This window comes from Talpa europaea, assembly GCF_964194135.1.
Source record: "Talpa europaea genome assembly, chromosome: 5".
In the NCBI taxonomy this organism is placed as follows: Eukaryota; Metazoa; Chordata; class Mammalia; order Eulipotyphla; family Talpidae; genus Talpa; species Talpa europaea.
This window is the reverse complement of record NC_140071.1, coordinates 101,228,299-101,255,269: the sequence shown is the minus strand read 5'-3', so window position 1 is coordinate 101,255,269 and position 26,971 is coordinate 101,228,299. Positions and strand designations below refer to the sequence as shown.

General features: G+C 35.8%; 2 protein-coding genes across 7 annotated transcripts in view; both read left to right on the top strand.

Annotated features, from left to right (window-relative positions):
• MTHFD2L (methylenetetrahydrofolate dehydrogenase (NADP+ dependent) 2 like) overlaps nucleotides 1-11,885 on the top strand; it is a gene marked incomplete at both ends in the record, with an annotated part of 97,019 nt that extends 85,134 nt beyond the window's left edge. Inside the window, one exon of the mRNA XM_084232981.1 lies at nucleotides 11,773-11,885. Within this exon, the coding sequence (XP_084089107.1) occupies nucleotides 11,773-11,885 (113 nt within the window). The remainder of the gene's footprint in view (nucleotides 1-11,772) is intronic.
• Nucleotides 11,886-17,047: 5,162 nt separating this feature from the next.
• EPGN (epithelial mitogen) lies at nucleotides 17,048-24,605 on the top strand (the record flags this gene model as incomplete). 6 transcript variants are annotated; one of them, XM_084234239.1, is made up of 5 exons in its annotated part: nucleotides 17,048-17,090; nucleotides 17,592-17,654; nucleotides 22,198-22,318; nucleotides 23,062-23,088; nucleotides 24,551-24,605. In XM_084234239.1, the coding sequence occupies 5 exons, from the start codon at nucleotides 17,048-17,050 to the stop codon at nucleotides 24,603-24,605; spliced, it is 309 nt and encodes a 102-aa protein (XP_084090365.1). The 6 variants fall into 6 exon arrangements, with proteins under 6 accessions (XP_084090365.1, XP_084090364.1, XP_084090363.1 ...); XM_084234238.1 differs by having other exon boundaries at nucleotides 17,592-17,681; XM_084234237.1 differs by having other exon boundaries at nucleotides 17,592-17,681; nucleotides 23,062-23,214.
• Between the last annotated feature and the right edge of the window lie 2,366 nt (nucleotides 24,606-26,971).

The window sequence follows — 26,971 nt, the reverse complement described above, 5'->3', positions numbered from 1 at the left end:
CCACTCTGTCTCTGGTGAATCCTCTCATTGTCCTGCACCTCTGACCTGTACCCCAGTTCTTGTACATATAAATAAATAAATATTAAAAAAAAACTGAGGATGGGGTCTCTCCCTCCTGGTGCAGCCTGGCTCACTGCTTCTCGATGCTGTGCTCATCTTGTGGGTCCTCCTGAGAGGTACTGAAAGCACTGCAGGGCACCCCTGATGCTTGCCTCAGGTACTTGAGATATGATAGTGACCTAAATAGGTAAAGTCCTTACCCACAAGTAGCTTACAGTCTGGTTGGAAAGGACACAAAATAGAATATACACAAACATATCCATGTAACATATTAGGCAGTGTTTGGTGTTGCAAAAGTAAAGGAAGATGGGAGGGATGTTTAGAGTTGTTGCATTCTTTAAAAATGCCCAGTACAGAAAATTGTTCTTACAGCAAAAGGACCTATAATTAGGAACACTATCTGAGCAGAATTATTCCTCAAAATTCCAACCTAATAGTCAAAATATTAGGATGGAAGAGTGTCTGGATTCACATAGAATTCCTATATCATTATTCTAAGAAACTGCTAGAGATGGAACTAAAACTCAGAGTTTTAGTTAGTGCTTCCAGATGTCTTGTGTGTGCATAATGCTCTCTCTTTGAAATCTGAGCATTACCTTTCATTCCCTGCTCACTTTATGTTAGGTTCAACTTTTCATAAAAGGTAATGATTTGGTGTCAGGGTTTGAATCCTAGCTCTGTTGCTCAAAACAATTATGATCTTAGGTAAATCACTTTACTTCTCTGAGACTTGATTTTATCATCTGAAAAACTGAGGTAAAACCTATCTTATAAAGTTGTAATGAAGAGTAAATGAAATAACCACCTCACATGAGCTAAGGTATGTGACTTGCTGAGCATAATGGCTGCTAGAAAATACTGTGTGTGAGTGTGTGTACATGTCGTTCACCTTTTCTCTTCATTCTCATTACAGTACTTATTCAGAAACATACAATGTCATATATAAATTATCACCCTGTAATTCACTGCTTTTCTGGCCTTCACTTTCTTCTGGTATGGTCCAGTCTTCAACCAATAGTCCTGTAAATCAACTTCAAAGCTCTCATAGCTATCCTCATCTTCTCCAAACTCCTATGGTAGGTCTCATTCACGTTACTCATGTTTTCTCTTAATCCTCTGTAATCCTGTTCTTTTACTTTGTTGTTCTCTACTGTCAGGTAAGCTTCTTATCCTGCATTTCTTTTGTATGTCCATCTAACACCAGGTCTCAGCCCTTTTAGTCATACCATTGGTCACTTCCATGGTCATCCTCTGTACTTACAAATCTCTAGTGTTACTACTCTTTAGTTATAGAAGCAATTCCTAAAAGTTGTCTTATTGGAAACAGAAGCTCCCACTCAAGTTAGTATCAAACAATTTATTAGTCTACAACAACCCTGATCCAATAATAGTACATTCATTATGTCATTTGTTTATTCACTCAGAGTATATTTCTCACTTAACACACCTCAAGGTAATAGGGATATAGTCGTGCACATGATAGACAAAGCCCTAGTTCTGAAGGAACTTATATTCAGTAGATTCTAGGTAAAGGTAGGATTCTTTTGAAAGTGATTTTGGCACAGCTGTGCCCTACTGCATGTTCTACAATTGGAAAAAATAGGAGTAAATTACTAATTTCTATGTAAATACAACTATTTTGTACTATGTCACTTGTAAGGAACTAGAATCTATAATACTATAGATAACCAAGTTAAAATGACTCCCCACCAACCCGGTTTTCAGTGTTAGTCATTTAATTTGATGATATGTATCTGGTAAGTTTGAGCTACTGTAGTAAGTTACCATAGTCCTGATGGTTTAAATAACAACCATTTATTTCTTATAGTTTCAGATATTGGAAGTCCAAGATTATGATGCCATAATAGTCAGATACTGATGAGAACCTTCTTACAGGTTGCAAATGGTCTACTTTTCCATGTATTCTCACATGACCTAAAGAGAGTTCTCTGTGTCTTTTTTATAAGGACATTAATTCCTTTAATGAAGACTGCACCCTCATCACCTAATGCCCACATTCTAGAGGTTAAGATTTTAACATATGCATTGCGGGGAGGGCACATATTCCAAGATGGTTGATTAGTTTGACCCAAAATGTCATTTTGTGTGTGATAGATTAATATAAAGTAGCCCAAAAGACCATCTTGCGTGAAAGGAAGTTTGAACATGTTAGCTCAGAAGTGACCTCATCCAATTATCTTGAATAAGCTGAAGGAAATCACAAAAGCCTTTCTTGGAGAGACTAATACTAACACTGTGGGCACAGTATCTACACAGGTCACTTCATCAAAAAGCTAGAACTACTGATGGTCACTAAGATTCTTATCATCAGTGAGCAAACTGCTTCCATTGTTGCTTCAAATACGGACAAGATGCTCATTGTAAAATCTGAGTTCTTTGAGTTCAGGTCAACCTTTAGAAAACATTCTACAATTCTACAATTAGTAGAATGTATTTCACATTGAATAATCTCCCTTTATAAGGAAGAGTAAAAGTTGAAGCACACAATGAACAGCTGTAGGGACAAGAGAAGTACCTGATGCCTCTGCATGTCTTTCTTCTTCCCTTATACTTGTTGTTGAAGTTTTTAATAGCTATTTCTCAGAGCTCCGTATTAGAATACAAATATGTAGAGGAGAGAAATTTTATCTCCCAGTATTTTGGTTGACTATAGCAGAGATCAAGGGTCTGGCATGAGATTTGGAGGATACTCCAGACAGCCTATTTAATATTTACCACTTGAGGAAAATGGATTGGGAGGGAAGAAAAAGAATTGGGGAGAATGACAAGAATGTATGATGATCTTTTTTTTTTTAATGAAGTCATGAAAGGAAATTATTTAAGTCATAATCCCTACTCCTGCCTTCCTGCCTACCAAAACAGAATTTGACAATGATAGTGACACCATCTATGGTCAGTGAGGAGGTTCCATTGTTGGGTCATAGGCAGCAGAGTTCACAGAAAGCAAATTCAGACTTTCATCAGAAGATTGATTTGCTATTTGGCTCCATTGGATGCCTTCTGAATGATATGCATGGTATTTTGGGGTATTCACATCTATCAGGCAAGTAGCTGGATATATGTACATCTGAGTTAATAAAGGTGAAAAGTAACTAAAAAAATAATGATAAAATGATTTTAAAAGTCTTAGCCATCCTACACAGATAGCATCGTAAATAGGTAAGGAAAGTTTTTATAAGTACAACCCATCTATCTAATGAAGCCAACACAATTTGTATAGGAATGTGGATCACATTATAATATTCTGTACCCCAACAGGGCATTTATCTTGTATCTCTATCCCATCACTGCCCTGCAGGGTGCCATGACAATGAGTGTCTTAATATATGTAGAAAACTTATAGAAACCCTAGGAATCAGAAGCCAGATATATGTAAGAGAAGGCATAGTAAATTGGCTCTGGGGCATCTGATTCCTTGCTGCTTTGTAAGAGTTCATTTGTGAGCCATTCACTTGGCTCATCGTGCATTTAAGTATCATTTTTATATCAACCATATAAGAAAGTGGTGTGTTTTCCATTACCTCCTGAGTCATAGTATTTCTCCAGTCCTATGCCAGTCAGGTTTTTCTGGTTGTTATTCAAGTACTTCATTTTCCTAAAGCTTGTCTCCCCTTCATTATGGTGGATATGTTTGAGAGGTCATGTCTAAATGGCCTGCATTTAGAAGCATGGGAAAATTCTCCAAGCGTTTAATTTAGACAATTAAACATGTATACCGGGAGACTGAAAGTCACATCAGAGAAACAAGACATTTTCCTTCTGCTGCTTTGCCACAGATAAGGAATCATCCCTTTCTTTTGGGGGGAAAGAATTTGGTTTCAGAAATATTTTTGTATCATTGTCAAAATCTGCCATGGATCATAGAGTACTTCTTTAGAAGTGAAAGAAAATCAGACAAAATACAAAGATAAAACAGTGTTACAGGTATTTGAGACATCAGCTCTGCTTTCTTTCTACAACCAATAATAGATTTATAAAGTATGAATGTCTTCTTTGACTTTGCCAGAATATACAATTTCCAAATCACACTAGCAAAATCAATTTTGTTTAGGTACATCTGGAAAGTCCATTATTTGGAGTCTTTTGTGTAGTATATGATGTACCAAAGCAAATATTCACTATCTGCCAAAGAATTAGTTTAGATTACTAAACCCAGGCCTGGGAACCTGGGAACTTCAAGTTTCCAGAGGAAGTAATGACACAGAACACATAAGCCAGAGACACCCTGTCATGAAGCATAGGTTGCCCGTGCCAGTGGTTAATTATCACATACTTTGTCCTTTATTCTTGCCGAAGTTGCGAAAAGGGCATTTTAATGTCCCTTATGTTGTTATTATTAATAGTATCCTTCATGAGTAATCTTTCCACACCTTGTGACCACAGGTCACCTCTGCTGTTTTTTTTTAATTATTTTTTTTTAGCACAAAAATAGAATAGCCACCTACCTTCCCCCATCATTCCTGTCATCACCTCAAAATTTAAATATGAAATAACCTCTGATCTATATTTATTATTTTTATCCTAACATGAAAAATATGGCCTTGAGTAAGAATAATGGAAATGATGACAAGTCAAACCTGTCCTAATTCTTCCCTTTAGAAATCTGAAGCCCAATCCATGAACAAGTAGCTCTCCATATGGTGGACACAGGGCACACAGAACGCTGGTCATGTATGTCAGACTGTCAAAGCCTTTCTTGGTAACAATTTAATGCTGTGCAAGAACCTGAAACATGATGCCAACACACTGAATTTCTCTTTGTTTAAATTTTCTTCTGAAAGTTTGGTAGTAGTCCACATACTCCTTTCTAGTCTCTCATCTTGCAAAGCTGGCCATTTCTAAGTATATAAATAACCAGATTCATTCACAAAAGATTTTCTAAAAATGTCCTCACCTTGAACACAACGCTAATTGCTGCCATCACCCAATCTTAAGTATCATAAACTCTCACCTCAGGGTGACACATCCTTCCATCTCCCTAGCCTCATCTCTTTCTACTCTCAGTTTTCACCATGTGCTTGGTCAGAGTGAACTTCTTTCATCTCTTCAGTTGCATCAGATTCATTGTCAAATCCATATCTCCTTTCCTTTCACTCTTCCCAATGTCTGCACTGTTTTCTTTGCCTCTAATCCCCTGGGCGTCCATAAGATCTCGAAACTTTGCTGTCACTTTCAAATCATTCTCTGACCTCATATTAAATTTCTGTCGCTTTTTGAAGTGCTTTCACAAAAACTAGAATTTATTACCATCTTAGCGCACCTCACTTTTTGTTGTTACTTCTGTGTTTGTTCCCTTCCCTCTGTCCCAATTGATGAACCCACTTCAGTAGAAGAATGTGATAATATAGAACAGATGATTTTCCCATTTGACCTTATTCCTGACTCCAAATATCTTTCCTAAATTTTTAAAATACAAGTATTGCTTTTAGGTTAATATCCAAAATGTTTAATATTTTCAGCTTGACTCTGTGGGAGCCATATTCTTTCATGTTGTTTCCTTCAATTCTTCCCCTTTGCTCCTGCCACACTGGCCTTCTTGCAGTATTTCCAAGAGTTCCCTGAGGGAAATTTCTCTCTCCCTCCATCACAGACATTGCAACCCCTGCTAATAATGCTGTCTACCTCCCACTTCTCCATTACACCTGACAATTTTTTATTCATTCTTCATTTTTCCAGACCTGGCATAGATACATAGGTACATGGTACTCAGGCTCACTGAGCCCCTCCTAACACCAGTACGTTAAACATTTGACTTGTAGCACATTTCATAGAGGCAATCCAGTTATTATTTAGGTAATGTATTTTTAATAATATCTATCTCCCAATTAGACTGTAAGCTCCAAGGCACAGGGATGATCTCCATCTTTCTCAAAAAATTTTGTCACAAATCTATGTGAGTCAATCTGTAGCATGTGTGGAAACAGTGAATAATTGAGTCAGGAAAATATGCAAGGGTTAAGAAATAATGCAAAGCAATGATATAGATCTAGATCATAAAAGATCTTAATTTCCATGACAAAGAATTGATGTTTTATCCTAGAGACAATGCAGAGTCATCAAGTGTTTCTAATCTGAAATCATCTAATTTGTGTTTTAAGGAATTAAGTCTGGCAGCAGGTCATATGGCTCTTTTTTTTTTTTTTTAAAGTTTTTTTTTTTTTATAGAGGCATGCTTTATTTATTTGTTTGCTGGTTTGTTTGTTTGTTTTTTGTTTATACATGCACTGGGTACAGTCAGAAGCGCGGGAGGGTGAGAGAATTCACCAGAGCCAGAGCGGGGAGCAGAGCAGGCAGAAGGACCGAAGTACACTGCTGAGGGGAGCAGCGGGCGGCAGGAGAGGTCTGCGCGCCATGTGGGACCCTCCTCTGGTGGCCGGGGAGCAGCCGGGGATCGAACCGGCGCCGCAGAGGCCGCGGGCAGCTTCGCAACCCAGCGCTCAACCGCTGCGCCACCGGGGAGGCCCTCATATGGCTCTTATCGTAGAGACTGGGAAGCAAGTGACTATGACAATAGATTATAAAAAATTACTTCACATACTTTCTGTCCCTGTATGTATATCCCGTTGGTAGTGTGACTTGGTCACTCTTCATTTTCCAAGTCTATTAATTTGAGTTTGACCTGTGACTAGGATTATTAGCAACCATGATTCAAGCATTTGCACATTGGGGTTATGTGGAACGGGATTAAGAAATTCACCCTGCAAAGTAGTCTTACTGAAGAATGGAATTTCAACTGTGTTTTAAAATGGCTCTATGGGCCTCCTTGGTGGCACAAGGGGTTAAGCACAGCACTGTGAAGCTGTCTGCAGCCTCTGCAACATGAGTTCGATCCCCAGCCGGCCATGTGGGTATCCACATGGCACAGCAGACCTCTCCTGTCTCACCCACTGCTCCTCTCAGCAGTGTACTTCGGTCAGTCTGCCTGTTCTGTTCCCCACTCTGTCTCTGGTGAATCCTCTCACCCCCCATACCTATGGCCTGTACCCCAGTTCTTCTATGCATAAATAAATAAATCTTTAAAATAAATAAATATAATGCTCCATGCTGTTGATATATAACACACTCCTCCCTGTCATTGCAAAAATTAAAAATTACTCCTCCCTCTTAACTTCAACAGTCATTCTCAGTGATGAACACTGGAATCTTGAGGTGGAAGGAGGCTTACATAGTTGATTACATTTCTCAGGAGATTCCAACATACTCTGCATCTACAAATTGAAAAATCACTCTACTAAGTTTCATGAATCAAAGAATGAGAGTTAACTCAGCCTGGGGAGTTAATAGGTGCTGGAAGTGACATTCAAACCTTTGTCTGTCCTCAATGAGAGGTTAATTGGGTGATGTAATGCTTGTTAACTTACTCTCCTCCAGACATGATTGGGGAAGATGTTTTACAGAGGATCAACTATGTGTAGAATTTAACTCTTTTTGAGATCACTAGCTTTCAGTTTTATTATTTTATTAAAATGCCTTTGGCTTACACATGGCTAGTATCTGGGAGTATAGAATCTCCCACTTTAGGTGCAGTCACCATAGTAGACCTACCATCAACGCACCCATAGTCCACCTCCATAGTCCATCGTGCTGTCCAATTTTAGCTCATATGTCACTTCCAGTACTTCAAAAACACACTGCATAAGACAGCCCTGAAAAGTTACACCAAATCATTAGACTAGGGAATTTCTTTTTAAGCATTGGCATCTGTGCCCATTGGCTTCAGCCAATGGTAATTCCTCACGTTCTTTAAAAATTACTTCCATATCCTGATTCCTTTTGTACATAGACAAATAGTAATATATTAATACTAACTAGCTGTAGATAAACTTAAAGTTCTTTCTCAGACACAGATGCAAAAGTAATAGAGACCTTAAGTGTTTTTAAATCAGATTCTTCAGTCTGCTTCTCATGAATGTGTGCAAACTTAATTTTCACATCTGCTTAGTTTACTTCAAAGATAAAAATATTTGAAAAGTATATTTGAATAACCAGGTGTGTTCACAGTGATATCATAAACTTCTGCCTAGTGAGTAATTAACAAGATTCCATTGATGCAACTAAATGTTTATGAGTGCCTAGATAGATGAAGAACCATTACCTATCACATTGTTAGTTTCTACCAGTAAAGTGTGCAAAAATGCAGACACTGAGCTACACATTTCAGGCAGGTTTTATTTCATGCGATTGCTCATTCCCATTCACTCTTTCTCAATCCAAACCCCACTTTTTGAGCCAAAAATATGCAACAATAAGCATGTTGAGAAAAACATAATTTGGAAGAGGAGGGTCAATGAGTAGAACAGTGGTTTATCTGATCTGACACTCAGGAATAAAGCAACTCCTACTGCTAAGCCTGCTGTGTAATTTGAAGTGCTGGGTGTGATTCAACGATGATGAGCTATGAGTACACGTTGTAAAAATGGAGGAAAATTATATATTAGAACTTTGTCCACTTTGCTGCTTTTTTTCAGAATATGCTTCTAACCCCTTGAGAACACTGAGTTAATTTTTGCCACATTAGCCTTTTGGGAACTTTTTTATTTGTCCTGGTCATATAAAGTTGTATTATTGTGGGTGGTATTATGGAAATTTAGAATGTTTCAGACCTGGCTGTGAATTATGTCTCCGTCATGTAGGAGAGTGGTAAGTCACTGTCACCTCAATGAGCCACACTTTCCTTGTCTACCAAAATGCAACAATAATTAAGTACAAATTGTTCAAATAACATATAAAGTTCTTGGCAGGTAATAGGGTACTTAAGTGATAGAAAATATGATTTTTACTATTTATCCTTATGCACCTAATTCTAAGTCACTTCATCTCAAAGTTGAAAGCCAAATTATATAGAAATGATTAAATACCCACAATACATATTCTGATACAGCCAATTTTATCCACCTTTTGGTTATGGACTAAAACCTTTTGTTTTTCATTGAAGTTTGTACTTAATTTTTAATTAACCACATTATTCAGTGGCCTTCTATTTTTATCTATTAATATTTCATAGTGCTTGGCAAATATGTGGGGTTTTTTAGCGATTTATTTATTTATGCATATAAGAACTGGGGTACAGGCCAGAGGTGTGGGGGGGGTGAGAGGATTCACCAGAGACAGAGTGGGGAACAGAACAGGCAGATTGACTGAAATACACTGCTGAGGGGAGCAGCAGGTGAATCAGGAGGTCTGGCTGGGGATCTAATGCATGCTGCAGTGGCTGTGAATAGCTTTGGAGGTTGCATCTTAACCCATTGTGCCACCAGGGAGGCCCCAGTTTTTATATCAATGTGGATAGTATAGTATAGTACATTTCTTCTAGCAGCCTGCTGACATTTTTATAGGTGTTACTCCCCCAATCCTAAAGAAAAAGTTCTGGAAAGTGTTCCTGATACTAGCAAGTCAGTTTATTGAAAAGTTAAAAATGCGCTTGTTACTCTTAAGCAAAATAAGTAGTTTATAGTTTTCAGTACATTAACTTGAACAAAATTGACTTGATGTTTGCATCCAGACTAAAGCACAGGAGTACATTTTGGCAACTTGATTTAGATTTTAAATTCTAAGAGCTATTTAATTTACTTTACCAAAATTTAGTGAATTCTACCCTGTGAATGGAGAAATTCTAAGATTGGAAATAATAACTAAAAGCACCACAAGTTCTGGTTTTTGCTTTCTAGGTACTGGTGTCTAGTTAAGGGAACAGACAGAGCAACATGCTCAGTCCCATGTGGACTTAAGAATAAAGTTTCTGAAACATTAATGGTAGAACTTTTCATTGGAGTTTGTAAGGATAACTTTTTGAGAGAACTGTTTATAAATGGGTAACATTTTGTTAATTTTTAAAGACTGACAAGACATTTCTTATTCTTATAGGTAGCAGCATTCCAGGTCAAGAAAATAACTAGAACAAAAGGAAAATCTGGTAGTTCATAGCTTTTGATATTCATGACTTAGTGTAGTATTTATCCAGCATGGAGTATGTTGGATGCATGTGGTAAAGGAATATGTATTGAGGCTTTTCAAAAACTTAAAGATTACCTTCTAAATATTTGATTTTTTTTCTCATTACATGCCATGAGAAGATTCATTCATAGCTGGAATTTTTGTGATATCTTAAAGCTTATTTAAACCTTTATTTAAGTCAAAGAATGTTTGTTTTCCCATGATTTAAAAATATTTATTGCCATGCACTAACTACTACACTTCAAATAAGGTAAACATAAATTTTACAAACTGTGTTTCAATAAACATAAATTTTACAAATCATATTTCAGTCAACATAAACTTTATAAACCATATTTCAAGAAGGCAATATAAAGTATACAAAAATAATATTTAAGATCTAAGAAATAACTGTAGGTTTGTAGATTCTGGTTCATGTAGAAGTGTGCATGAGCAAACTTGTAAAAAGCAATACATCTAAATAATATGATAGTAACATCAGATTATGCACTAAAAATGTATTGTCTAGGCTAACTTTGTAAAAAAAAGTCTACCTGGGAAAACTTTATTGTTCTTCACATGGTGAAGTACTCAACCCACCCCAACTCATCCAATATTGCAGGGAGTTATTCACCTGTAATATTATAGTGTGAAAACCTTAAGTGAAACTTGCTGAAGGTTTTCATTGAGCATATTCACTAACTAAGAAGTCTTCCTATCTTGGAACAGGTACATGTGTATATTCCCAGTCATTCAAATATGTGTAATGATTTGTTTCATTCTTGCATTGGAATGTATTATCCACACATACATGATGCTATTGTTATAAGAATATTCCAATTGAACAAATAGTTTGTGCCAAAATGTCTTTATATCCTGTCTTCACTTGACAGCCAACATCATATAGCTTTGATGCAGTTAACTGGAATTACAGTTAGTTGGTTAAATCACAGATTATAGAACTTCATCCTTTAAAACTGAGTTGCATGGAGATTCAGCTTACTGTGTTAGCCTCATTTTGTTCTTTCTGTTCACATCAGATATAAACATGTATGTGTGTTATGGTCTATGTCATTTTAAAAATGATTTGGGATTATAGAGTTATATATGTAGTGTGGAAAGTCCACTATTGTCTGTTAAACTAAAAATGTCACCTTAGACTGATGTGGCTCTAATGGAAGCAAACCAAAATTGAAGCCTTAAAATGAGTGAAGGTTTCAAAATCAATACCCAGGAGTAAGCTTGAAAACTAACACTTGAAAGCTGACCATGGAACTGGAAGCATTCCGAGCAGGAGAGGATTCAGATAGGGTGAGGACAAGAAGGGAGGGAAAACAATGGACTATGGTGGTGGACATGGATGATTTGGTGGTGGGTGCACTATGGGAATGAAATTTGAAGAGGGTTCCTGTACTTCCAAAATACCAGTAATGGCATAAATCAATGTTACCTCAATGAAACAAAGCAAAGCAAAACCCAAGATCAACATATCACAGCCAAATGAGGTTTAAGCTATAGTCAACCAATAATTTCCTTGTTTTTCTTTTGCCTTTTCCACATAAAACTTACCTCTAGCACCTGTCCAGTGGAGCACCCCTGAACATTTCCTATTTAGAGATACCTCATTCAAATGGATCAGTGCTCATTCAAATAGATCAAATGGATATGTCTCAGTTTCTCTTTTACAGTTGAGTATGTTTAAAAATCTGAAATTATCAGAAAAATTAAAAATTAAGAATATTGTGCTTCCTCCCTCAGCTGTTAAGAAAAAAGCTGGTTTTATCACTCCAGTTCCCGGGGGTGTCGGGCCCATGACAGTGCTGATGCTCCTGAGGAACACCCTTCTGGCTGCCAAAAAAGTCATTTTCTAGATCACATGAGAGAATAAAGCAACCGAAGTCATTGTATTTATTTATTTGACAAAGGGCAAAAACCTTTATATTTTACTACAAAGCTATTTATTTCTACATTGTATTTATTTTTTCATGGATGGAATCATTGTGGATCAGATGATTCATACAACTCTGTGCATTTCCTGCTAATAAACTTTGAGTTTTACGAAAAAACAAAACAATTTCAATGAAAACTTTGTTAACAATTGTTTGTGAATAGTATTTGTTCATAAGTTTCAAGCAAAAGGGCTCATAATAAATGAATGTATTTTTGACAGAATTAAATATCACAGTATGTTTTCAACAGATTTTTGTCATTCAAATGGGCACCCACATAAAGCGTGATTTAGGTTGTGTCTTAAGCATGCTTATGTGTTTTATGTTCTTTAGTATATGTTGAAAGTGATTATTTGCTAAAAGAGAAGATTTAAAAAAGAATCTGGATCTCATAAATCTCCCATCTGTGGCCTGTGAGACATGAGGAATGATGCTCTACTCAAGGAAAGAAAAATATACAAGGAAGGCAAACAGAATGCAGTGCTACTTGAAAGATATTGATCATTGCAAATTGTGAATGACTTACTTGCAATAGTAAAACTATAATGAGAATTTATTAGGTTTACATGTAATTTTGCTGTTCCAGAAAAGTTTTTAGATAATATCTTAGTGAGGAATAATGTAAAACCCCCAACAAATACACAGCACAAAAGCTAAGGTTGTGTTTTTGTACAAATACTCAAAAAATATATCAGATGAAGTGAGGCCTTTATTAAAGAAGCCTTATGTTTCCACAAATTCGGAAATCTTGAGCCAGCGTGCCAAAGCTAAGCCTTAGGACATGACTGAAAATCTACTACTTTATTATTCACAGTTCTTCCCTCTTTTGTTGTGGCAGTTGGTTCTCAAACTAGATGCCATGTGTCTAACATAGCTTAAAATAGGAAATACATGTGGATGTCAGTTGAAGGCAATTGTGAGACTGTTCTAGCCATATAATTACATTGTTTTAATGTCCAAAACCAAGTATTCTATACTAATAATGACCCTTACCCCATGGCATGTCTTTATTAGTGTGTACTTTTGATTGTGTGTATGAAATACACTAGATGTTTATAATTAATAATTCAACTGTATAATAAAGGCAATTTGAATGATGGCTGTTTTCTTTCTCATTTTTTCATATATATTTGTTATCCCTTTCTTTATGGCATGCGGAAAAATATGTAAATTGCTCAAACACGAAGCAAAAGTTTCTACAGTCCGTTCAACAATGAGTTCATACCTATCTTTTTCTGAGGACCCTGAGAGAAGCTTAAATTCAAAACTTCTGAGTGAAGATTTCAGAAAAGGTCTCTAATTTTTAAGGGTCCCACATTCCCAAAACAAATAGAATGATCAAAACACAGGTAAATGGAAAAGGTAAAAGCTGTAATTTTGAGCCCTTTTTTTGGTTATTGACAATCTCTATTTGACAGAGGAAATCAACCCTGGGGATTATTAAAAAGGCCCAGCCGGGCCTCCCCGGTGGCGCAGCGGTTGAGCGCTGGGTTGCGAAGCTGCCCGCGGCCTCTGCGGCGCCGGTTCGATCCCCGGCTGCTCCCCGGCCACCAGAGGAGGGTCCCACAGGGCGCGCAGACCTCTCCTGCCGCCCGCTGCTCCCCTCAGCAGTGTACTTCGGTCCTTCTGCCTGCTCTGCTCTCCGCTCTGGCTCTGGTGAATTCTCTCACCCTCCCGCGCTTCTGACTGTACCCAATGCATGTATAAAACAAACAAACAAATAAATAAATAAAAAACATGCCTCTAAAAAAAAAAAAAAATATTAAAAAAAAAAAAAAAAGGCCCAGCCATGACCAAATGGAAAATAAAACTGGATTTGGAATTCAAAGCAAGGTCGGTTGGGCTTGTGTGAGCCGGAACCCACTCTTTTTTTCATTACACCAATCTGCCTATTCTCGCCAACCCCCTCTACCTCCACCCCACCAATCATTTATGTTATCACTGTATTTCTAAATTCTACTTGTAATTTAAGATTCACTTCAAATGAAACCTGTCCATAAATAATACTATGAGTTTGACCAGGTCCCACCCTGAGTTCTCAGCTGTTTATGCCCATATTCACAGCAGGTATCACTCCCTGCCCTGTATTGTAATTAGATATGTGCTTTCCTTGGTTCCCTTTAGTTCCTTTAGGGTAGAATCCAAGCATGATTTGTCTTGCAAATAATGCACTTATCCAAGGGCCATCAATCGATGTTGTGGGTATTCAATGCGAATGAATAGATGAATGCAACTGAGTTAATGAGAATTATAGAATAAGTTTATTGTGAGAGAAGCTATGAGCTGTTGTTAATGCCTACAAAATTTGATTTAGTGAAAGAGCAAGAAGAAATAAAGAGGAAAGTAAGGGATGGTAGAAGAAGGGGAAAGGACACATTTCAAAGGAGAGAAATGAATACATAAAAAGTATAGGATGGAAAAGTGATGACAGAGTGGCTCAGCTCTAGAGATTCTTTCTCCTTTCTTATTCTAAGTTTCTCTAAAGTACATCAAGAATGAATAAAGATATCAGTGAGGTCACCTTACTATTGTAAGCTACTCTATTCTTCAGGATTGGGAAAAATAATTTTTTGATGAGAGGATTTAAAAAGGGAAGGTAAGAGAATTTTCTACTGAGTGTGAGATCTATCAGTATGAGTCCAAGAGAAAAAGAAGCATGTAAGTTCTCTTAGAACCATTTTCTGCTATCAACCTTTAGCTAAACTGGCAGATCACTTTCTCTATGATATAGCCCAGTTCACCACAATGCAGCAATATCTGGAGAGATAGCAGTCCATTTCTTGTAGCCTAAATGTATGTGAAAGCCACAGTTCATGTAATAGATTCTCATGACAAAGGTAATTTATTTAAAGGTTGGTTTTAGGAGATAATTAAGAGAATAGATCAAGATTTGGAACATGGGTTCAAGTCTTGACTCTATTTCTTTACTCAAGACAGACTCACTGACTATTATATATCAGACACTAGGTTTTTGGGGGGGAGTTAGGTTTACTAAAGAAATCATTGAGATATGCATGAAAATCTTATGCAAAATGCCAAGTAGTACCAGTTGGTAATTATTACAAAGATGGTTGTGTTATAGAGCAGCCCCGATATTAAACGGGTTCCTGGCTGTGGGTCCTCACCCGCGCGCTTTAAAGGGACTTATGAATACTCTACTACAGACACACACAAAAGGTTAATAAAAGGTTTATTTACAAGAGAAAAGGAAATAAGGAAAATGTACAACTCAGGGAGAAAATAGGGAAATAAAGTCTTTAATGCGTCCTACCCGATCCGACGACCTGGAAACCCAAAGTCACTCTCAGAGCTGGCCAGAGCTGCGAGCTGGCGGAGAGCCAAAAATGGGGGATCCTCCAAAGCCCACGTGTCTGCCTTTTATATCCACCTGGCTGCTTAACCCCACCCTCAGGTCCCAGCCACCTTCCCTTTGGTGGTGATGGGATTTGGAGTTCCCAGTGTCTTTGACTTTGACCTAGGGTGGGGGTGGAGTCCACAAAGCCTATATGGAATTAGCTTTGGGACATCCTTTTCCCCCTAACAGTTGTTGTACTCTAGCCTGATCTTAGAAATAAAAATATTTAAGATTAATCCCAGCATCTTCCTCTAGAAGCTGCAATTGGTAGTGATGGTTTCTTTAATTCATTGTAAATTAATTTTATAATACTTTATTTCTCACCAGTGATGCCTAAGATGATTATTTGAGTTGTAATTTGAATATTATTTGCCTGGGAAAATATTATCAAGAAATTGTCTCATTTTTGAAAAGCCACAAAAGTAGAAATACAAAATGTAGACACATTTAAAGTAAGTCAAGTGCTATATATTTTTTTAATTTAAAAATGATGACTCCAGTGGAAAGTGATTGCCCAAATTATAATGAGTTCAACAAGCTCACTCTTGTGTGATTTCTACAGCCAAATTCATATTTGAATAGTAAAAGGAATCCTTTCTGGTAAATTGTGTTTGCCTAGTGGACAGGATGTAAATGACACTTTTAACTTACTGAAACAGATTTTTAAGGTACAGGAAGTATGAGCAATTGTAATTCCATATTAAAGGTCATAACACATCAGCAAGAAATATTTATAAATATTTATAACAATTTGGAGCAAGTGAAAATTTATGGGAAGTACCAATAGTCATAAAATGTCACAATAATTACATGTTTAATTTTTTAAAATGGCACTTTAATAATCATAACTAGGTTAACTGTGAAGATTTGAATGTTATGTTAAATTTAAAACTTTCTACTTATTAGATGTACTAAATCTAAATATCTTCATTTACCTTGATGGAAACTTTCATCATCATCATCATTGCTGTTTTAGTAATTTACTGGTTCTCTCTAGTCTAATCATTGGGGCATAGATTTAGGTATTGTACGTACTAGAATTTGGTAGCCCATGCTGCTTACCCAGAAAAAAATAGCAGAATGACATAAAGGTAAATGTTATACTATTAAAAAGAATGATTTTTATAGAACTTATAATGGTAAAACTAATTAGCAAAAACTGAAATGGAATATTAAACCTTTGTTTTTACACAAATTTATTTGTTCTCCACTGCCACAAAATTACGAAATATCTTGATTTACCATATCTGTAATGAAAGATAGTGTGACTGCAGTTTCAGGGATGTTTCTTTTAATAACAGATTGTGCTGTCTCCTAGTTGGCAAATATCAAAACTACCCCTTGTTGATAACCTATATTGGCTCTAGATCCCTAGCATTTTTGGAGCTGGCACATTTCTGTTAACACCATGAGTCGTTTCCTGAATTCAATTTTTTGTTGTTATTTTAAATACTTTTACATACATGATTATGCCCACAGGTAACAGGAAACCTGTGTTTCCAAAGAAAGTCTGATCACATTGCTAGATAACACAGGTATCCTAAATAAGTGTGTGAGCGCCTGCAGGCTTCATGCTGCTGCCAGAAGTACATTTTTTTTTGATTGGTAAGAACTGCCAGATGACGCTTCGTGAAATATAAATGCAAGAAAGGCTCAGGCAGTGCAATAAAAACCTTCTACCTGTCCAGCGAGGAGGATAAGAAAAAGATACGGTTAACAAGAGCAGGAAATGGCTTTGGGAATCCCAGTGTCAGTCTATCTTTTATTCAATGGTAAGTAACTTCTTCATGTCTTGTTAATTTGGTATCATTGTAAAGTGTGAATAGAATTTGTTTTCTCAGAATGACTTTTAACACTTTTTTGTCATGACAAAGATTAGAGCAAGGAATCTGTGAATTTACTTATTTAGTAAATTCTTACATAATATTATGTTCCTCTTTTGATGTGAGAAGACTTCTTTTTCTGAGACCTTTAAATGTTTGCATTATACAATTGGAAAGTAGTTGATACGTATTAACTACTATGTAATATCCTGTGGTTGAATTAGAATATAAATGTCTTTACATTCTCTTAAAAATTATTTCCTAGAGTTACAGTGTCAAAGGAATTGGTATGTATGTGAAACTCTTAGGAGTTCCCTAACCAGGCTATGAATTTCAAATGTAAATGTGTAAAAAATAGAACAGAAGTGAGAGTAAAGAGAGTAACTTTCCATCTGTGGCTTGTACATAGGAGGCTCACCTGCTAAAGCTGCCTTTTCCCCCTTCACACAGCAATGACAGCACTGACTGAAGAGGCAGCCATATCTGTGACACCCCCAATCACTGCCCAGCACAGTAACTGGACAGTTAACAAAACAGAAGGTATTTTCTTTACATTTTTGTATTTCAAGTGACCTTTTTTTTAACATTTTGAAATAAATTTGGATTGTGATAAAAGTAATACTGGAAATTTGTAAATATATTTTTTTATTATTAGGGAATCCACTCTTTTAGCAGGATGCTATTCAATAGAAGTGACAGGTCAATTTGTTAGCAAAGAATTGCCTTCAGGAAAGGAGGGTGTGAAGTGAGAAAAGAAAAGTTGTCTTTGGTTACTGTCCTGAATGGGAAACATTCCACATTTTTTGCTTGATTCCAGCTTAGTTCTCTGTATTCCATGCACCTGGAGAGGCAGTTTGTCCCTTCTTGACATTCTTGATGAGTGACGTCATAATTTGATTACTGACTGAGATCTGCAGTGAAAGAAGTTATAGCTACAAGATGAAGGCTTGCTTTGCTTACTCTTCTCTTTGGAAAGTTCTTTTTTCTGTTCGTTTTTTTGGGACTTCTGTTGTTTTAGCACATACAACATTTTCTAGCAGCTTGTGCCCAGATTTTTTTTTTGTTGATGGTGATGATGTTTTTCTTTCCTACTTTATTATTATCATTAGCCTAGCTTTAGCTGCTCTTGAGCATCAGCATTTTTTCAAACCAGTTTGAACTCTTAGAAGTGAACTTGGAAAGCTTGTTACCCGTCAAGACCTGTGTACTGGGTGGTTGTGATTCCCACAGAAATAGCACACTGCCTTCCGATGTGAAGACTGGCAATGGGACAGAGCAGAGGAAACTGCTTCTTGATCTCAGAGCCTGGAAAGTATTTCATTTCTGAATATGAGAGAGTACTATTAAGTATTCCTCATTTCACCAATAATTTAACATTTTAAAAGGTTTATTAAAATATCCATTTAATTTTTTGCTTTTCTGTCAATTTGTGAAACAAAATCAGTGTGGGTTTTAGAATAACGTTTAGCTAACTTGATGTCTTCTGACATGAAAGAAGAGGAAACATTTTAATTAGAAGATAATGCCATAGAGAATTAAAGAAGTATAGATTTATCTTAGTGACTGACTTTGTGATAGCTTGCCCAGAACCATCTTTTTCTTCCAGTATAGTGAGCTGCAAATGAAATTCTCCAAGTTACAGATGGTAAAAATGGAAAAAAAAATTACTATATCATCAGTATTTTTTCCTACACTTTCTTGATTAAGAACTTTAATTTTCTTTGCTTTTTAGTTAACTTAATAAACTGAATCTAGTATCTGAGGAAAATTTTCATAAATTTATAATTAATATTCTCCTTAGAAGAATGATGACTCTCTAGTATACACTTTCTTTGGGGATGCCTTCATTCTGTTTTCATATTTTCTAGCAAATTCTGGCTTGGTTTGGTTAAGTAAACTTGTTTAGTCCTGAAGTAGGAAAACCTAGCAAAGTTTATAATGGGAAATTCCCACTACCTCAAAGTTAATTATTAAAATGAGTATTTGATTCACTATGCCACAATCAATAAAATAAATGTGGATTTTAAAGTAATATTGTGTGTTCTCAATAAAAATGAAGTTATATAACACAATATGTTATTGGTGCCTTAGTAGCTAAATATTTCATATTTTCATTATAAAGACACCTTTTTAGATTTATTTTCTTTCCTAAAAAGAAATAAGTTGGATTCTCATAAGCTATTGAGCAAAGCACATATAGTCTTAATATCATAACAAAGGGTGAGGAAATATGTACTCATTCCAGTGATAAAATGAAGTGCCACTAATTCTGCTTGAGAAAAATTTAAGAATTGGTAGTTAAAGTTTACCAAAAAGGACTCCATTAGGCAGTTTTATCCAAGAGTCATTCCCAAGGATGTTACAGATACATGTCTTTAGTATGCCAGTGAATCAGATATAATCATCCTGAAATATATACATTTTTTTGCCAAAACATAGACTCTAAAAGGGAAGCTTCCCATAAAGAACTTTCTGGATACTTTATACAATTTTACCCAGTGTGATAATTTGCAGTATTAGAGCTAGAGATAAAATCCAGGTTTTTAAATTCCAGGTTGATGTCTTCTCTCACTATCTCATAATGCCTTTTAACTGAGTAAACCTATCTCTATGCCTTATCTTGAATATGTTAAACTGAGGCATAAGTTGTTTCCGGGTTCTCAGAAACATCATAAAAATACCTCTTTTGAAGTCAGTTAGGGAAAACACTCCTCTTTCCACTAGCTACTCACTCATGGTAGAAAACCTAACAGGAAAAAAAAAAAAAAAAAAAAAACCTAACAGGAAGCAAGAATTGTCATCTTACACTTCTCTGGGGAAGGAAGAGAAATCAAGTCATTAGCTCACAAATGTAATCCAAATCGGTCTAAATTTGTGTTAGATTTCTATAGTTGTTAGCATTTGGGAAACCTTGCTCAAAATAACCTGCTAAGGCTAGAATCAATGCTGCCACCTTTTGGCAAACTTGTACCTATATCTCATTACATAGCTTTTAAAGAATGAAAGAATCCACTCCCACGCCCTATTTAATTAACTATATATCTAGATAATATTAACCCAACCCTTGTAAATATAACCTACCATGGGAGTCAATCAACAGTTCAAAAGACAGAGCACCCAAATAATATTCCTAAAAATAAAGATCTCTTCTGTTTTATTTTGTCTTGTTTGATTTTTAGCTCCTTTATCTACCACACATAAGTGAAGTCATACGTTATTTGTCTTTCTCCATGTGACTTATTTCACTTAGAACAATCACCTCAAAGTGTATCCATGTTGTCACAAAAGGCAAGATTTTATCTTTTTTATAGCTGAGTAGTATTCCACTGTGTGTGTATGAATGTATCTATATCTATATCTCACATTTTTATACATTCATCTATCAATGGACACTTACATTGTTTCCATAACTTGGCTATTGTGAGTAGTGAACATAGTGGTGCGTATGTCTTTTTGGTATTCTTCAGATACTCAGAAGAGGAATAGTTGTATCATATGGTGGCTCTGTTCTAAATTTTTGGAGCAACCTCACTAAATGTTTTCCATAGTGATTGTACCAAATTACTCTCCATCAACAGTGCACAAGAATTTCTTTATCTCCATATCCTCACCAATAATTACTGTTTCTTTTCCTTTCAATAACAGCCATTCTAACAGGTGTGAGTTGATACCTTTTGTGGTTTCGATTTGCATTTCCCTATCTATAAAAGATGATGAACATGTTTTCATGTGCCTGTAGGCCATATGTATGGATAATTTGATAAAATATCTATTCAGATATTTTTTGCTTTTTTTAATAAGCTTGTTTGGTTTTCTTTTTGTTGTTGGGCTATGCAAGTTGTTAATATATTTTGGATATTAATCCCTTATTAACATATGATTTTCAAATATTTTCTTCCATTCAGTATTTTCTTTTCATTTTGATGATGGTTTTTGTTTGTTTGTTTGTTTGTTTTGCTGTACACATGTTTTTAGTTTGGTGTAGTCCTATTTGTTTATTTTTGTTATTGTTTCTTTGCCATTAGAAATGATTTCCCAAAGACAAGAAGACCAATGTCAAAAACTTATGCCATTGTTTACGCCTATGTATTTTATAATTTTAGGTCTTATATTCACATTTTTAATTAATTGTTGTACATTTTGTAATATAGTAGTGAGTCTCAATTCTTTTGCATGTGACTTCCAGCTTTCCCAACACCGTGTATTAAAGAGGCTTTCGTTTTTCTGTTGTATGCTCTTGGCTGTCTATAGGTATGTGGTCTTATTTCTGGGCTTTAAATTCTCTTCCACTGATCTAGGTGCCCCCCCCCCCTTTTTTTAGCATTATGCTCTTTTGATTAATTTTTTAATTTAATTTTTGTAATTTTTGTAATTTGCTTTTGTAATTTGCTTGATTTTAGAATTTATAGTATAGTTTGAAGTTAGGGAGCACGAGACCCTCATTTTTGTTAGCCCCACCCCTTGGGATTGCTTTAAATATTCTAAACAAACAAACAAAACAATTTAGATTCTAACAGAATGGTAATTACCAGAGGGAAAGGGAATGGGAGTCAATTGTCTAGTGGTGGACAGAAACTAGATTTTTCGTGGGGATCATAATGCAACCTATAGAGAGGTCCAATTATAATGCCATGAATATGAAACCCACATACTATTATAAACCATTTTTACTTCAACAATAATTTTTTTAAAGATTTATTTATTCATGCATACAAGAACCAGGGTATAGGCCAGATGTGCGGGAGGGTGAAAGGATTCACCAGAGACAGAGCGGGGAACAGAACAGGCAGACTGACTGAAATACACTGCTAAGGGGAGCAGTGGGCGAGACAGGAGAGGTCTGCTGCACCATGTGGGTATCTCCCTGGCAGGCCAGGAATCGAACCAGCACTGCAGAGGCTATGGACAGCTTCACAGTGCTGCACTCAACCGCCTGGGCCACCAAGGAGGCCCAACAATAATTTAAAAAATAAAGGTCTCTTTACATATAAAGTGTAAATCTACCATGAAAAACATGACTCACTTTATCTGTTAACATTGTATTTTCTTTTCCTAGCTGACTATATTGAAGGACACATAGCCTTGAAGTTCTCACATCCTTGCCTGGAAGATCACAATAATTACTGCATCAATGGTGTTTGTGCATTCCACCATGAGCTGGAGAAAGCCATCTGCAGGTAATTACAAAGAACTTTCTAAGTCTATAAAACGGGAGGTAAATTTATGCTTCTGGTATTTCACCTGGTGCATTTTCACACACATCTCTCTCATCTAGAATAAGGGATACATGATCTAAATCTGACTCACCACTTATTTATATTCTAATAACTAAGGGCCTTTTTTCCTGAGCTATTTGATCTGCACTACTGAAAATATGGGTCCCAGATCAATAACATCTCTGTAATTGGAGATTATAGAACTTGTACAGAGCTTGTTAGAAATGCATAATTTTATGCGCTACCTCAAAACTACTGAATCAAAATCTGCATTTTAACAACATGCAGAGATGATTCTATTATTTCAAAATGTTAAATAGAGAAGGGGATAAAATAAACTATGGCAAAAACACTCCAAAAATATAAAGTTGCAGAGCAACTAAGATACAATTTTAATGATAATTGATTTACTCAACATTCTGCCATGAAAGAGGAAGTGAACAGTTTTCTAGATAAACTCATGCACTAGCTAGGAACTACCTGCCTTTTCCGCTACCAAAGAGAGAAATTATACTAATATGGGCCTTAATGAAATTATTATGGTAAAACCAGAGCTTCTTCAATATCTTTAACATTTGATAGTTGCCTCTTTAATTTTATTTAGTTATTTTCTATTGAAATCTTTCAGTCTTTGAAATTGGTCACTTCCTTGCATTTATATTATCATGAGTTTTAAAATTATACATTCTTTTATTTTTTTATAGATGTTTTACTGGTTATACTGGAGAAAGATGTGAGCACTTGACCTTAACTTCATATGCTGTGGACTCTTATGAAAAATACATTGCAATTGGAATTGGTGTTGGATTGTTATTAAGTGGTTTTCTTGCTATTTTTTACTGCTATATAAGAAAGAGGTATGAAAAGACAAAATATGAAGTCACATTTTCATTTGACAAATACATATTGAGCCCCTACAATATGCCAAACATTAACATGTATAATTTTTAAGTGAAAATAAGGCATATTCCTTATTTTCCTACCAATTGGCATACCAATTCCTACCAATATGGCATATTCCTACATATTTTCTCATAATCCCAGGCAGGTGGTAAAAATTTACTTGCACTTGGCAATAGTATAGCTCCAATTTACAATTTCCCTTCATCCTCTTTCCGCTTCCATCAAAGTTACAAATGAGGAGGAAGGTAAACCCCACACATAGAGAATGTATCTTGTTCACAATTAGACATTTAGTGACTAGTACCATGCCTGGCACATAATAAACACTCAGTAAAAATGATTAAATTAATAATCAAGAAGTATTAAATCAGTGAAAATGTGGGATAAACACAGACCATTTTCTCCCTAGACATTAATTGAGGATATAAAAGGAGATACTGTTTATTGCTACAAGACTAAGAAAATAAGCTTGTTCCACAGTATAATTACTTCTGTATGCATTCTTATTTCTGGCTTATCTTAACTAAAGGATTTAATTTTCCCTTAAATGCAAGTAACTAGTGAAAAGTTAAAAAGTAATGAAATACACTAAAGAAAATACTATGAATACATTTCCCTTACTGTATTCTATTAACTAAGTTGCCAATTTTTTAAATGACCAAGGAAATAAGGAAAATTTTATTTGCTTAATTATTACATCTTAATAATTAATAATTACATCTGGTATATCAATTGATATTGTTATATCAGTTGCCTAACAGACTGGTGAAGGGGGGATAAAAGGATGAAAGACCTTTTAACATTAACAAGATAGCTATCTGAGGTCAGGTTCCTAGAAACTTAGAACCTAAGGTAAGGATTCTTGTGCAATGTTGGCTGAGGGAGTGCTCTAAGGTGAAACCTGTAATGAAGTAAGGAAAGCTAGGGCAGAGGAAGAAGGTAAACAAAGAGGCTTTAGCTGAAGTCTAGCATCAACTTAATTCCACAGAATGGTCTAGAACATGAATGGCATTGCAGACTTATCACAAGAAGGTGAAGGATCTTGGGTTTAGTAGGGACTTGGAATCTCCTAGGAATCTTCAGGCAAAGTGCCTTGCTAGCCAAGGGCAGTCATCTGGTGAAGGACGCTGCTGTGAGTCTGTTAATACCCACAGCTGCTGGAAGATGGCCCCACCTGTGGGTAAGAAGTTGAGGCACTGAGAGCTGCTCCACCAACAGCACATTTATGTAATACTCAATATGCTTGCAAACACCGGTCAAATTCATATGGAAATCCCTGCTCTGTTTCAGGTGTCTAAAGTTGAAATCACCTTACAACATCTGTTCTGGAGGACGCCCATTGTGAGACCCCTGTAAGAAACCTTCATGAAGCATTTGTAACAGTCAGTGTGCCCCAAATCGAAATCTAATGAGTGAACAACCCGCCCCAAGCTAACTGGACTTGAATATAATAGAAGCTGGGGTCGTGATGAAATGAAGGAATGAAATCCAACACTGGTCTTTAGACTTTGCTATTATTAGGGTGCTATGGGAGACAAGAGAACAAGTCACAATGACAGGAGTCAAACTCTCAGTCCTACTTTAGGTTGATTGCTGGTGTGTGGTCATTGTTCTCACTACAAAGAGTTTCATGCTTCTGACCAGGGATGAATTTTTATGGGAACAATTATCAAACTTTCAGCAAGCCAAAGAAATGCCAAGCTTGGGTTCTTCATGTGCTTGCTGCCAGCATGGTGGACCAGAGCTCCATGGACCTCATCCCAAATTTGCTGCTTCCATGGTGTCTAAAAGAATGTGCTATCAAATATTAGGATGAGTTCAGTACTATGGCAACTTCAGTGAGCCAAACATGCACCTGAAGTCTAAGAGAAAAGAAAACAGAATATTCAAGCACAAATCATGACTAAGTTGTGACAATACTGTGCAAATTTTATCTGTGAAATATGGAATAAGCTAAAGCATTACTGTTGACTGAAAGCTTTCCAGACATCAAGCCTGGAGTGGGCAAAACATTTCTGTTTCTTCATGGATTATAAGACTTCATGTTGGATTTACTGGTCCTGTACTGTTTATGTGCACTTCTTCCTCTTAATGTTAATGGAATTACCTGGTGACTAGACATTTGCACCAACATCTTAGAATTCTACTAACAATTTTCTACAATTGGTTCTGAAATAAAACTGAAGAATTGGACATAGGAATTTTTAACAGTCAGCAGTATGTGGAAATTTTCTTTACCATTTCTGAATACTTGAGAGCATATTTGCACAGAGAGAAAATTGAACAAAGGTAGTGATAACAACTTGGGAATTAAAGTCTTCCCTCTTGATCATATTTCTTTCATGTGATCCCAATAGTCTTATGCAGACCCCTTAATTTCTGTGGGCTTTGATTTCATTTCTACAAGGACTTTCTAACTCTAAAATCTGTCAATAAGAAAAGAGAGAAATTTTTCTGTATCTGTGCTGCAAGTGGGATTATCTTCAGTCCTACCTCTAAATCCCAACCCCACCTCTAATCCCAAAATACACATTTGGACATCAATTAGGTGTATATTATAGTGTTTTGTGAAATAGTAATTTAAGAATTTGTGTGTTTAAAGGAAGTAAAAGTGAAATTAAAAAATAATATCTACATTTTTGTTTAGATTCAATCCAAAATTCTGTACTTTTTATTTTTCATTGTGATGTAGATAAGAAAAACTATTTTGGCCATGAGATTGTTAAAAGAGAATTAAACATGAATGCTCTTACAATGGTAATCCAGTAATAAACTTTTTTATTTAAGTTATAACTTTTAAACCTTTTTATTTAAGTTATAACTTTTAATTTAGTTCTAAACAGAACTTTACAATATCCTTTCCTTTAAGTAGAAGGTATTTAGCTTGCCTTGTTTTTCCTTCAGAAGAACTTTCATGCAGGTGAATTGCATGTCAGCACTTTCTGCATGTCCTCACACAGTATACAAAGATTACATCATTCAAAGAGTGGGGAGGTGAAGGTTCCTCCCAGTGACTCTAGCGACCGCACCTAGAAAGCTGTACTCTTCCTGAGCCTTTCAAAAAGGTGTTAAAAAGCTTGGGGAGAGTCCAAGAAGAAACAATAAAGCCTAATTAAGGACTACCTCTTTATGAAAGGAAAGGGAATGCATGGTAGAGTCTGGAAAGCTGATAACCTAAAAAGTCAAAAATATTTTGCTATTCATAAAAATTTCTAAATTATGAACACAGTGTAATTGAAATTAGAACACTAGATAGATCATTAAAACTTCCAGATTGATTGACAAACCAAAAAATAAACCAAAATGAGACCCAGTAGAGATTCAAATATTTTCACTTATGAAACAGTAGCATTAACAGTATAAAATCCACTCAGTGACACTACAGAAATTTGAAGTGTTGCTTATAAGAAGTCACCTGTTTATGATCTGTTACATAATCTTGTGATCTTGTAATTCCTAGAGTCAATTCTAGCAATATTTACATATGTCAGTGGGACTTAAGAGGGAAAATATATAAATGCAAGATGTTCTACAATTTTTTCATCTTCTTCTCTACATATATATATATATATATAAACTCTGAAAAAGAGTCTACCAGTGAACACTTATAATAGAACTATATTTTTAGTTGTCAGTCTATGGATCATTACGCAGAATGGATCACTAAAGAAATAGGTAAGAAGAAGTTTCTGGCATCTTTGACTATATCAA